This window comes from Anolis carolinensis, chromosome 5, assembly GCF_035594765.1.
Source record: "Anolis carolinensis isolate JA03-04 chromosome 5, rAnoCar3.1.pri, whole genome shotgun sequence".
Taxonomy (NCBI): domain Eukaryota; kingdom Metazoa; phylum Chordata; class Lepidosauria; order Squamata; family Dactyloidae; genus Anolis; species Anolis carolinensis.
The window spans coordinates 85,619,890-85,634,414 of NC_085845.1; the positions used below are offsets into that span (position 1 = coordinate 85,619,890).

General features: G+C 39.9%; 1 protein-coding gene across 3 annotated transcripts in view; it reads left to right on the top strand.

The window, feature by feature from the left end:
- The first annotated feature begins 61 nt into the window (after window positions 1-61).
- Window positions 62-14,525, top strand: part of fbxl13 (F-box and leucine rich repeat protein 13) — a 61,330-nt gene continuing 46,866 nt past the window's right edge. Inside the window, exons 1-8 of one of the 3 annotated variants that reach the window (XM_062983538.1) lie at window positions 62-251; window positions 3,593-3,696; window positions 4,390-4,483; window positions 6,412-6,479; window positions 7,944-8,098; window positions 8,954-9,063; window positions 12,121-12,312; window positions 13,022-13,117. In XM_062983538.1, the coding sequence (XP_062839608.1) occupies window positions 177-251; window positions 3,593-3,696; window positions 4,390-4,483; window positions 6,412-6,479; window positions 7,944-8,098; window positions 8,954-9,063; window positions 12,121-12,312; window positions 13,022-13,117 (894 nt within the window). In that variant the 5' untranslated portion in view covers window positions 62-176. The remainder of the gene's footprint in view (window positions 252-3,592; window positions 3,697-4,389; window positions 4,484-6,411; window positions 6,480-7,943; window positions 8,099-8,953; window positions 9,064-12,120; window positions 12,313-13,021; window positions 13,118-14,525) is intronic. The other 2 variants (XM_062983537.1, XM_062983539.1) reach the window with 2 other exon arrangements.

Here is a 14,525-nt window from a genome sequence, read left to right on the forward strand (position 1 = left end):
TTGCTGGCTGGCAGTTTGAGTGGCAGGCGAGGGCGAGTGGGCCGGCGCGCGCTGACCACCCGGGGCCTGGCTCGAGGGCACGTGCAGCTCGGTTGCTAGGCGACCGCCAAACGGTCACCGCAGGGGAGGCAGGTCGGGAGGAGGACCCTCTCCTTTCCTCTCTTCTCTGTGGGGTCATGGCGACCTTTCAAGGCATGGGCCCCGAGCTCAGGGGCTACTTCAAGAAACATTCCATCCCTGACATCTATGAGGTAAAAGGGCCACCCGCCCGGGTAAACTGGAGAGGGATGAAACCAAAGCCTCAAAAGTTGTCAGGGAGGGCCTCCCTTTTTTACTGTCTTGTAGGCGTGCAACCTTATCCACTCCCATCCCAGCAGGCCAGAAAGTCGCAGGAATAGGTTTCCTTATCAGTTGCACCTTCAATACTATATTTGTGTGGCATTGTTTTTGAACTGAACTGTCTTGAATAGCTTTTGAATGTAGTCATACATTGCTTGAATACCCCAAAATAGTTTAATTCTATTGCAATAGTAACTTTTGTGTGTGTGTGTGTGTGTGTGTGTGGTCGAAGGCTTTAATGGCAGGAATCACTGGGTTGTTGTGAGTCTTCCAGGCTGTATGGCTATGTTCTAGCATTCTCTTCTGACGTTTTGCCCACATCAATGGCAGGCATCCTCAGAGGTTGAGGGGTCTAGAACATGGCCATACAGCCCAGAAAACATACAACAACCCTGTTGAGGGGTCTGTTGGAAACTAAGTAAATGAGGTTTATAGATCTGTGGGATGTCCAGGGTGGAGGAAAGAACTCTTGTCTGCTTGAGGTACATGTGAATGTAGCAGTTTGCCACCTTGATTAGCATTTTAATGGCTCACAGTTTCAAGGTCTGGCTGGTGTCCACCACAAACATCAGAAGAGCTGTAAGGCCAAGAACAAGCCACAAGAGTAAAGACAAAGATGCACCCAGAGGAAACGTTTTCTTACCTTCTTACATCAAGGGAACCAGTGACTGCAAAAGCAAGCGGGTGAAGAAACACAACCTACAAACTATCTACAGGCCCACTGAGAAAATCCAACAAATGCTACGTTCAGCAGACAAGAGGGATCCTCTCACCTCTGCAGGAGTCTACCCTATACTATGCAGCTGTGGACAAGTCTACATCGGGACCACCAAATAATAGCGGCCAAACACAAATCAAGGAACATGAAAGACTGCAGACTGATTCAACCAGAGAAGTCAGCCATAGCAGAGCACTTGATGAACCAACCTGGACACAGCATATTATTTGGGAAAACAAAAATGCTGGACCACTTCAACAACTACCATGTCAGACTACATAGAGAAGCCATTGAAATCCACAAGCATGTGGACAATTTCAATAGAAAGGAGGAAGCCATGAAAATGAACAAAATCTGGCTACCGGTATTTTAAAAACTTTACAATCAGAACAGTAAATAAAGAGAAAGATTCAAAAAGCAGGGGAATTCCTGACAAGAATAAATTAGGGCCAGCTAATACCTCCTAATAAAGGAGACCCCCAGGCAGCTACTATAATAATAATAATAATAATAATAATAATACTCATTGTACTTTGCCCAGAAACTAATTGGCAGCCAGTGAGATGTGAGATGGCTGGAGTTACACTGAAGTGGTACATTTTTAAGTGTAACTCCAGCCATCTCACTTTATGTCCCTGTGATAACTGGATTTTGAGAAATTTGGCTTATTGTGGAAACAATGATTGGTGATAAAACTTCAGTGGAGACCCCTTGGGAACTGACTGCCTGTATGCATGTACATTTTTCAAAAGCAAGTTCTGTTCCAATCCAGCAGAGGGAGTAGACAAAATTGAAGGACTTTATCTAGTGCTACATATTTGTGATAGGTACTTTATTCAGGGTAAGTCCAACTGTAGTTAATCACATTTAAGTGCCTCTGCTTTCAGGGGGAGGGTTAGACAAGAATGATGTTATTTTCCAGTTTACGCAGTGTACGCAGATGATGTCCAGCTCTGACACTTCGTTCCACCTGTCACTAAGGAGGCTGTTCAGGTCCTGAACCGGTGCTTGGCCGCTGTGTCGGACTGGATGAGGGCCAACAAATTGAAATTGAATCCAGACAAGACAGAGGTCCTCCTGGTCAGTTAGAAGGCCAATCAGAGTACTGGGTTACAGCCTGTGCTGGATGGGGTCACACTCCCCCTGAAGATGCAGGTTCGCAGTCAGGGGGTGATCCTAGACTCATCGTTGAGCCTAGAACCCCAGGTCTCAGCGGTGGCTAGGGGAGCCTTTGCACAGTTAAAACTCGTACGCCAGCTGCAACCGTACCTTGGGAAGCCGGACATGGCCATGGTGGTCCACGCTCTCGTTACATCCTGTTTAGACTACTGCAACGCACTCTATGTGGGGCTGCCTTTGAAGACTGTTCGGAAGTTTCAATTAGTCCAACTAATTGGCGTTCAGGGAGCGTACTACTCCTCTGTTACTCCAGCTCCACTGGCTGCCAATTAGCTACCGAGCACAATTCAAGGTGCTGGCTTTAGCCTATAAAGCTCTAAACGGTTCCGACCCAGCTTATCTGTCTGAACATGTCTCCCGCTACGAACCATCTCGAAGCTTAAGATCATCAGATGAGGCCCTGCTCACGGTCCCGTCAGCCTCACAGGTGCGGCTGGCGGGGACGAGAGACAGGGCTTTTTCAGTAGTGGCTCCCCGCCTATGGAACACCCTCCCCAGTGAAGTTAGGCAGGCTCCCTCCCTCCTATCCTTCTGTAGGAAGGTTAAAACTTGGTTGTGGGGCCAGGCTTTCAAATAAGAATCAGCAGCGCCAATTATTATTATGTACGCCAGAACCCAATTGACAGACCCAGTCTTTTGAACCTGAACATGTCCATTTGTATTTTAGAATGTTTTTATGAATGTTGATGTAAATTAATAATTTTTAATCTAATTTATGTGTACTGTATAATTTTATATGTGTTTATTGTAAGCCGCCTGAGTCCCCTCTCGGGTGAGAAGGGCGGGATATAAATGTTGTAATAAATAAATAAATTTTACCATCCTTGTGAGAGGCTTCTCTTATGTCCCTGCATGAGGAGCTGGAGCTGACAGAGGGAGCTCACCCACTCTCCCTGGATTCGAACCACCAACCTGTCAGTCAGCAGTCCTGCCGGCACAAGGGTTTAACCCATTGCACCATTGGGGGCTCCAAAAATATAGATTGAATATGATATTGAAAACAGCAACTGTATTTGGAATCTATATTGCTAAATGCATGATATGGAATGCTATATTAACTGATGCACAAGTAAGAAAATTAAAAATAGAATTAAATAACAAAGTAGACTATTATAAGAGATAGGTGGATACATTGTGACTTTGCAGATGCTGTTCAGCTATTATTTCTAGCACCTTGGACACTAAACATCATGGGTAAAGTTCCTGGGAGTCTGAATTCCCTAAATCTTTACAATATCAGTTTTACCTTCTGTTAGCAATAATCTATAAGGGGAATAACATTTTAAAATTATTTTTATACTTTTATGGATATATGCTTTATTTATCAGAACTTCAGATGTGAATTTTCCTTTGCAGGCCCTATTATCTGGTTTATTAATTATGTGCCCAGATGATCCACTCAGATTTTTAGAAGAAAAGATCAAAGAAATGATGGAAAAAGGACTATATAGTATTTTATGGTATGTATGTGGTATTTTGTGTGGTCTATCAATGTGGTAAGATTTGAAATACTGAAATATGGGAAGTGTTATGTAGTTGCTATAAAGAGCTTACATATAGAAAATGCTTTTAACAAATTTTATTTGAAAACATCAACAAGAAAAATAAAAAATGTTGAAAACAAATAGAGAACATGGAATTCAGGTTAATTCACAGATGGCGTAGTGGACTAAGTGACTTGAAGGTTGGGTTGCTGACCTGAAAGCTGCCAGGTTCGAATCCCACCTGGGGAGAGAGTGGATGAGCTCCCTCTATCAGCTCCAGCTCCATGCGGGGACATGAGAGAAGCCTCCCACAAGGATGGTAAAAACATCAAAAACATCCGGGCGTCCCCTGGGCAACGTCCTTGCAGACGGCCAATTCTCTCACTCCAGAAGCAACTCCGGTTGCTCCTGACACGAAAAAAAAGGTTAATTCAGAGGTTATCTAAAGAATGTATTTTACAATAATTTTCATATTAGTTATTAACTTCATGGGTTATTTGTATACTGAGATGGGTACATCTGCTAATGCTAATTAATAAATTTCAGGTAGGAGAGGCCACAGCAATGAGATCTCGTAAGGGGGGAGAGAACAATGTCGAAATAATAGTGTTGTTTTTAGTAGAGGTTATAATGTTCCCCCCAAAATAATAATGTATTTTTTCCCATCAGGAATATGTGTATTGACCCAGAATTAAGCCTGAAGCTAAAAGTGATTTCAGAAACATACTTACATACTCTTTTGGGACTTGATGATGATCAGCTGGTAATTATTAACAAACATTTTCTGCAGTCTTTTTACTTTTCGATTGTACTAAAAATTAATTATTGGCCTTGTGTTTCCCAATAGTATCATATACTCAAGTATAAGCTGACCTGAATATAAGCCAAGGCACCTAATTTTACCACAAAAACCTGGGGAAACTTACTGACTCAAGTATAAGCCTAGGGTGGGAAATGCAGTAGCTACTGGTAAATTTCAAAATAAAAATAGATATCAATAAAATTATAGTAATTGAGGCATCAGTAGGTTAAATGTTTTTGAATATTTACCACATTTCAAAGAAAAACCGTAAACTAGCTCTGTAAGTGGAAAAGGAGGGTTAACAAAACAATATGGTATCGGCAATAATTTAATAATAACAACAACAACAACAACAACAATAATAATACTTCCTTTGTATCCCACCCTTTCTCCCCAGGGTGACTCAGGCTGGCTTCCAACATAATAACAGGCAAACATTCAATGCCTATATAAACAATGCAGAGCTAGATATAGATCTATAATTATATATACTAATTTCACATATGTATTTCCCCTAAAACATTTGCAAACCCTTTCTCTGTATATGTGCATTTCCCTCCTGCAATACTTACAAAGCCCTATATACACTTTTTGCTGTATAAAATGCACACTGAAGTGGATTATATGGCAGTGTGGACTGAAGATAATCCAGTTCAAAGCAGATAAATTAAGATTCTAAATGGGTTATATAGCTGTGTGGAAGGGCCTTGAGTCCACACTGCCATATAATCCAGTTAAAATCAGATAATCTGTATTTTATAGGCAGTGTGGAAGAGGCCTAAGTGAGGCCTAACTCTGCCTGTCCCCTGGGCTGAGTAGGTTGCTAGGAGACCAAGTGGGCGGAGCTTAACCTTCTAACTGGCAGCAATTGGATAAAAACAATTCTTCCTCTCCCTCTAATTAGGACTTTATTTTTCTTTTCTTTTTGTTGTATGAACGTAGAGGTGTGGATAAGGGGTTGTGTTGTCAATTTTTGAGGTTGTGGGGCGTTTAGTTTTGTTGTTTTGTCTGTCGCTGGGATTCAATCACTAGAAGATAACAGTGTAATCCTAATTCATTTATTGGTTTTAGGGGCTGTTTGGTCCAATAAGCACTGTTGCAGAGCAGTGCAAACCTTTGAAAACTTTAACTGGAGCTAGAGGATTACAGGGGGAAATATCTTTAGTTATAATACTGGCAGTTATAACTAGTAAATCTATAGATTACTTAATACAGATCCATAAGTATTCTTTTTCGACCCCCTCCACGTTTAATTTCTGCCTGCCAATTATGTTTCTTCATAATGCACAATATAAATATCTGTAATCTTACCCAAAATGTTTCAGGTACACAAAGTCATTACAGTTTCCTCTCCACATTTGCAATTTTAACTCTTGAAGATTCAATTATTCATAGATTTGATATACAGTGTTCTCCTTAGGAATGTTTAGGTCCTCCAAGATGACTCTATGGTCAGCTTCCTCCAGTCATGCTGGAGGGGAAAACCTAGAACTTTCCGGAGAAAATACCTCCCTATGATTCTTTAGGTAGGTCCTCTACTGTGATTCTATGTTCAGTTTTGAGGAAAAGTTGACCATAGAGAGGTACTGGAAGACCTAGACATTCCAAAAGAGGTTTTCGTTAAAGTAAAAAAAAAGCAATTTCTATGCCCTAACCCCAGTGATTGTATTTATTGCCTGATTCCATTTAACTACAATATCATCATGGTTCAGAGTGGAAAGGATATTAGTTCTAATTTGCAACCGTTTGTACTGAAACTCTCAAACAAAAGGGCAATTACATTGTACACTGATCAATAGGAGAAATATTGTGATAGAATATTTGTAGTAGTTACCTATGTTTGTCTTTTTCTCTTTTGATGTTATTTATCTTGTGCAATTACATTTTAGATGACTACAGAGTTATGTGATAAAGCATGGGACTTTTATAGCATTAACTTAAAAAGAATGTGCTTTGAGTAAGTATGTGGTTATCTTTCTTTATGTACACACCTAACTGAAATATGGCAAATTGGTAGTCCTTTATGCTGCATTGTAATAATAGAATTAAGGATCAATTCTCTTAGGTTGTGAGTGTTCATAATAACCACTAGTATAAAGAGAAGATGATTACCTCAAGAGCATGACCCTTGTATTTTGTACAAGTGTTTATCCTTGCACTGTGTTTCACACAGAGCCTTCTTGCTAATATGAATGGTCATCAATGGGACTCTGCATTTTGACGATTTAACTGTAAATGTAAACAAAGTTAAAATAATCAAGTTTGATCTATTTTGCAATCCTATTATAGTGGAACTATGTTGTAATTCCATAAGTGAGTCTACTATGATCTGTGTGTGACAGTATAGCTACTTTAACAATTTTTGGTGGTTTGGTTGAGAAAAACATCAATTTAAATATGATGTGTGTTTATTGTCCCTTGATCTGACCCACCAAAGCTACCTTAAAAACTAGCAGCCATGGAGGTCTGTTCTGCTGGTGATTGAAGTGTAGCTGGGTGACATTTCCATCCCTATCCCACCAGTAATTCCAATGTGACAAGGAGTTGTGACTGGGGATTTCCGCTTGTTGCTCCAGAGATTACTGACAGAAGGCAGATGGAAATATTATCCTGTTGTGCTCAGTTGTCAGCAGAACTGACCTCCATTACTCAGAGCTTTGGCCTGTTAAGGTACTCTTGGGGGACGTTAGCCATTGTGCTAATAATGCCATGATATAAATATGAATACCAGTTATGTATGCATACATTTAACTTACACATTTGTTCAACAGGATGCTAGTTATATTGTTTAATGAAAGAAAGGTACTATGATACATCTAAAATTAGTTTCTAACTGTGATTATTTGCTTGCCATTCAAATTTTTAGTGTACGCTGCTGCAGTATTACAGATAACATCTGAAGTCTATTTTCCACTTTTCATGTAGGCAGTGCAGAGATGCCTCCAAACACACATATGGTACATGCGTTTCCCTCTTCACATTTTAATACATGCAGCTGGTATGGTCTGGCAAGATCATAGACTGCTCGCACAACAATGTGATCATAAACCTCTGGTAGCCTCATTGAAGAAGTGACTGTCCTATATGGTTTGACTATAGGGAGAAATTAATCACAGATGGAGACATAATAGTTATGGTCTATACTAGCTAGTTATGACGTTGTAAGATAAAATGTAACATCAATTAAACAGTAGAGTTAAAATTGCAGAAGGAAACATAATGCTTCTTGTCAAAGAAACAAATAGGAGCTGAATTGGATTAGTTATTCCTTCTGGATTTTCAACCAAAATAATATGATTAAGTTTTTGTTATCATGAATATCTTTCCATGTACCATCTATGAAATTGCAAGTGCAGTTCTTTAGATTTTCTTTTATTCAAGACCAGATATTTGTTAATACATTCTTGTTTTACAATTGCAGCGCATGGGTGAAGTATTGTGCTATGAAGAAACTTGGGAGAGAAGTCTTGCAGAGAAAGTTGTCTGCTGCAAAACACTTTTATGAAGTCAGACTACTAAAAAAAGTTGTTAAAAAATGGAATACCCGGGTGCAAGTTCGCAAAAAAGAGCAAGAACGTAAGTCTTATATGAGAGAAAAGGCTTGATTAACACTGTAGAGCTTCATGATTTAACATTCCAATAGCTGTTCAGAAATTGAATTCTTTGGGTGAGTTCATTCATAATGGTGAATTGTTTCATAAACAAGCAGCAGGATAATCCCAAGCAATATGGAGCTCAAGTAATTCCTCCATACACCCCTTCTCCTGCATTGCCAAGAGGAATCAAAACAGGCAGTAGGAATAAATTCGGTTTTACATTTGTTTTAGCAGATTCCAGGTTTTGAAATAAACTTTAGTCACAAACAAGGTTCAAACCTAAGTTATTTTCTGTGGTTTGCTTAGAAATTGACTTGTGTTTCTTTAAAATTATTATTTCTGGCTTGCAAGTAACAACAGAGAAGAACTGTGCTAAAGCAAAACTAAAGCTTGAGTCATGCCCCATTTAATTTTAATCTCATCCGAGATATCCCCTAGTATGGACAAGAAATAGAAAAGCAAGAAGCCTTAGTTACTATATGTACTTAAAACAAAATGGGACTAAGTTTGGTTCAACATTTTGATTTTTTTTAGCTAACTACTGTATAATTTTTGTCCATAAGCCATAGTTTCCCAAATCTGAATATAATGGAAAAATCAGATTGAGAGAAAAGTGGAAATTGACTCCCATCTCCACAAATACTGATCAGAGGGGAAAGAGAGTGAACAAGCCCAAATCCACTGTAACTTGTTCACAGTAATTAGAAAAACATATTCTGAACTAGGCCTGAAAGTCATATTAATTCAACCAAGATACAGGACAAGTTCTTTGAGCCAAAGTACAATGAATAAATTTCTTAATAAGTCCCAGTTTTTTAAAATTATTTTCTTCCAGGGGCAGCAAAAAAATTAGGAAAAGTCTTTCAGTGTTCTTTACAGAAGATGATCTTAAAGGCTTGGCGAAAAGAGACTAGATTTAGAAGAAAGGCTAAATTATACGTAGAGGTAAGTTATTGATATTTAAATAATTATTTATTTGTCCAGAAGGTGGAAGGAACAATAAAGCAGTGGTTCCTAATCAGTGGTCCTCAAGAAACGGAAAAGTTTTTGAAATTTGGGGGGGGGGGTTTGAACCCCTGACCCCCCCCCCCCCGCCCCCCACCCCCACCCCCCCGGGTTCAGATCTGTCAATATCTGCTTGAGATAGTGCCCGGAGGGGCTCTTAATTTTTTGTGTCTCATAGACTTAGCATGGGGATTTGGTTAACCAGGTAAAATTCATAGAATCATAGAATCATAGAATCATAGAATAGTAGAGTTGGAAGAGACCACATGGGCCATCTAGTCCAACCCCCTGCTAAGAAGCAGGAAATCGCATTCAAAGCACCCCCGACAGATGGCCATCCAGCCTCTGCTTAAAAGCCTCCAAGGAAGGAGCCTCCACCACAGTCCGGGGGAGAGAGTTCCACTGTCGAACAGCTCTCACAGTGAGGAAGTTCTTCCTGATGTTCAGGTGGAATCTCCTTTCCTGTAGTTTGAAGCCATTGTTCCGTGTCCTAGTCTGCAGGGCACCAGAAAACAAGCTTGCTCCCTCTTCCCTATGACTTCCCTTCACATATTTGTACATGGCTATCATGTCTCCTCTCAGCCTTCTCTTCTGCAGGCTAAACATGCCCAGCTCTTTAAGCCGCTCCTCATAGGGCTTGTTCTCCAGACCCTTAATCATTTTAGTCGCCCTCCTCTGGACGCTTTCCAGCTTGTCAACATCTCCCTTCAACTGTGGTGCCCAAAATTGGACACAGTATTCCAGGTGTGGTCTGACCAAGGCAGAATAGAGGGGGAGCATAACTTCCCTGGATCTAGACGCTATTCCCCTATTGATGCAGGCCAGAATCGGCCTGCATCAATAAATATCATCATGAATAAACCAGGTTTTTTTTTTACTTGAAAAATTTCAGGCGGGGGGGTTTGAACCCCTAACCGGGCTACAGGCCTGCATGGGAGTCTTTCACAGAAAACCTGAGTCAATGCAGCGTGGCTGTTGAGGAAGGGGCTGTGCAGGCATACCCCACCCCCCAACACACACACACCTCTACACACCCTTCTTTTGCTAGCTCTCCCCTCCTCCTACATCCTAAACAGAGCGCTGGCTCCTGTTAGCCCTTGGGCTTACAGTGCTCCTCTACCACTGGCCAAGCCAAAGGGAGGAGAGAGCGCTCATGTGTTTCTTTTCCTTCCCTTGCGTCCTCATGAGGAGCCAGTAGGCCCAGGCAATGGGACTTGGTTGTAAGGAAGAGTTTACAAATGGGGCTCTGGCAGCAGCAGCTTCCTCAAGCATAAGTAAGGAAGGAAGAGGCCAATGCTGGGCAAATGGATGGGGTAGGAAGGTAGACATTGGATCCTTTCTTCCTTACCTGGGCTTGAGGAGTCTGCTCTGCTGGAACCCGGCTGGCGGTCTCCTTCTTTCAACCCAGCCACCTACTCCTGTTACCTGGACCTGCAAATGGGACTCTGGCAGCAGTCTCTTCAAAAGCAGGTTAGGAAGGAAGAGTATAATGCTGAGCAAAGGGAGGGAGCGGGAATGGTGGCGTTGGGTCCTTCATTCCTTTCCTGCTTTTGAGGCAAAGAAAGAACCCCTGTTCATAGGCTGGATTGCAAGAAGGAGGAAATAGCTGAAGCCAGTAGGTCAGTGAAGGTGTGGGGGGAGGGGAAGTTCCATCACTGGCTTCTCATGAGGAGGGGAGCAAACACATGGGCGCTCAGTGGGGAGAGAAGTTGATCTTGATGGTCTGTGGTGTTTCCAAGATTTGTCTCAGTAGTCCGTGGTCTCTTTAAGGATGGGAACCACTGCAACAAAGGGATCATTTGTTTTAGATAGCAATTACTTTGTTAATGGGGTAGAATTGGCAGGATCCTTAGGTGGGAATGTCCACATTCTCCTGGAGTTTGTTATATAGTGGAAAGGGAAAACTATGGATAGTCAGACACACATTCTAGAATTGAAGAAAACTGAATTCAGTAAATTGAGGGAAACACTTGCTGTAATCCCATGGTCTGGAATACTAAAAGAGGAGAGAGCTCATGATGAATGGGAATTTCTTACAAGGGAGAAGGAACAATTTCAAACAGTTACAATGAACAGGGAAAATGGGCAGTGTCTAAAAAATCCAGCATGGATGTCTAAAGAACATTAATCTGATCGGAGATTTAAAAGGGACATGAACAAGAAATGGAAATTGGGGGCAGGGGGAATCACCGAAGAAGCATTTAAACAAAGAGCCAAAACGTATAGGGGAAAATTCAGAAAAACCCGTAGATTACTACTTAACCTCCTCTTCTCCAGACTCCCAGCTTCTAAGTCAATCCTCGTAGGCCCCATCTACACTGTCATAATGCAATGAAACTGCATTGAACTGCCTTATATGGCAGTGTAGAGTCATGCAAATGCAGTTCAATAGCATTATGAAATTGCATTATATGGCAGTGTAGATGGGGCCATAATTTCCAGACCTTTTATAATTTTGTTTGCACTTCTTTACACACTTTCCATCTTATCAATATCTTCCTTGAATTGCAGTGCCCAGAACTGGACACAGCTGCACTGTGAGGTACTTAAGATAGCTCATATTGTACTCTACAGACCAAAACTATATGTAATATTAATTGCATCTTGAATGTAACTACATCAGTGTGGGAGTTTTAAAATACTTACCTGGTTATAGGGGCTGATTGGATTATATAAAGAGGGGAACTTCACTCTTTTTCTCTCTATTGCATTTTTGAGTAAAATCTCTCTGTAGGTTGATTCCTATCACTAGCCTAGATTAGACTCACTGAAGAAATTGGTTTTATCTATGTGTTACCAGCAATTGTTTCAATAAGTTCTACTCTATCTGGAAATGACCATCATGATTCAGACCTGTAGCTTTTTTTGGGAGAGGAAGAAATTATCCAGCTCAAGCAATTTACATTTCAGAAACGGAATTTAATTTAATTAATAACATTTGCAGGTCAACACCCTATTAAGAATTTTTATTTTACTTGTATTTTTTGCATATTACAGCGTGTTGAAAAAGGTGCCGAAGAAATTTTTTCTGCTGAAGACAGTGAAAAACATTATGTTTTAGAGCCAGAAGTACGTCAGCCAGAGAAGCGCTCATCAGCAAGATATCCATCTCAAGAACGTGTGTACACGTTTCATACAAGAGGAGGCAAAGATCACATAACAAAGATGCCAGGACAAATACTAGCCCAGGTTGTAATTTGGAAAAAATAAATAAAATAAGTGCATTTGTAACCCTTTTTTATCTCTTGTCTGATACTGATTCTATAGTAATTCAAGGTTTCTCTTTTCACTCCGGTAGCAATTAATATTTTGGCAAGAGTTATTGCTGATATTTCATTAACTTGCTTTGGGGTTGCACTTATCTAAATATAGTGTTGTTGTTATTTATAATTCATTGTTTTCAATTGTATTGAATGTTTTGTAGGTCTTTTATATTGTTGCACTGTTATATTGTACTATTTTTTTATTTGCAAGTGGCTTAGGCTTTAAGTATTAATAAACTACAACTGCAAAAATAGATATAAAACATAATATATTTAATATCTATGTTTGGTACTTTCCTAATTGTCAGTTAATTCATATCATTTGGAAACCACATCTTCCTCGGACTCCTGATTTCATTTGTGTTTGGAACTTTGGCCATGTGTGCAGCTAAGGAACTTCATTATATTTAGGCCATATTCATTATAATGAATCATAAACGTTGGTGCATACAACTACTGCGCTTTCTTAGACTGTCTTCATAGCGGTCTAATAATAAATTTCAGGAGTAGTTAATCTGAGGGAGCAGTGCATGCTGGTAAAGGATACTAAAAATATGGAAATGTTTATTATATTACAGACAAATAATACTATCTAATGTTTTGTGTGATTATATATTTCTTCATTTTAAACCTAGATTTTCCGTTATTTAACTATAATTGACTTGGCAAGATGTACTCAAGTTAGCCGAAATTGGAAGGCAATGATACAAACAGGTGCTGTATGGAGTAATGTAAGTAAAGATGCTTGGAACTAACTTTTAGTATCTTTTAAAAATGAACAAGAGAGAATTAAATTAGTTGTATTTGTTGAATTAGCCCTTCACCCTGTAAATGTAGTATTTAGAGACTTAGAGAATAATTGGGTGCTAAATAATAGAGATTTTTTTGGATGAAGTGTGCTGCACAAAAATAAGGTTCTTGTTAACATCTCTGTGATTAAACATAGATGTATTTTTAATATACAAAAATAACATACTGTTACATTAGATATAAACCAATTTAGGGTACATTTATACTGTAGAATTAATGCGGTTTCAGATCACTTTTAACTACAACCCCTTCCCCACAGTTGTATAAAATCCCACATCATCTGCTATAGCTGTGTGGACTCAGGAAAACCAATTCAAAGCAGATATGATGGATTATATACCTTGATATTCTGGGTTATATGGCTGTATGGAATGGCCCTACCATGGCTCAGTGGTATGGAATCCTACGATTTGTAGTTTTACAAGGTCCTTAGCCTTCTCTGCCAAAGAATGATGGTGCCTCAGCATATTACACTCCCAGAATTAAGCCATGGAAGTTAAAGTGGTGTCAAACTGCATTAATTCTACAAAGTAGATATACCCTGAATCTTAAGTGTTTAATATTTTGATATTTTATCTAAGTTTACAATTGTTGTATCAAATAATTAACCAGGTGTGTCCAGCATATAAATATTAAAATAGAATTAAACATACAAGTTGGGGTTAAAATTACTTTAAAAACACTTAAAGACAGTTACAATATTATTGTCAAGAGTCAGACGCCAGTTACAAAACAGAGTTTATTCCGAAGATAAGCCAAAAAATAACATAAACACAGGAAATATCCTTGAAACACTTCACTTATCAGTGTTTCGTGAGTAGATTGGACAATAATAACTCAAAAACGAGCCACGCTAATTTCCCATGCTGGCATTCAATAAAAAACTAAATAACGCTTCAATTCAGCTTTGGAAAACAAATAGAGTTAATTGCTGGAAAATAAACAAACTAGAAAAGCAGTAAAACTGCTTCCACGGTGCAGCTAAGCCGAGAACCTCAAAGGGATGATGAATAGCCGTCGTCAGAAGAATCCAAGGTCAGGTCAGGGGGCAGCAGAAATTCCGAAAGACAAACCAGTAGTCAGAAGCCGGGAGAAGTAGTCAGTCAGAGGGCGAAGACAGAAGCCAGGTCAAATACCAATCCAGAGTCCGAAGAGGGTGCAGTCATCCAAACCAGGTCCACGAAAAGGCACAAAGATGGTATCAGCAGATCCGAATCACAGTCCAAGTCCAGTCTTCACGAAAGCACAGAGATCCCAATGGCGCCTCAGCAACACCTTGCCACACACAAAGTGCAGTGGCCAAACATTCCCATTTTATTCCCCTTCCTC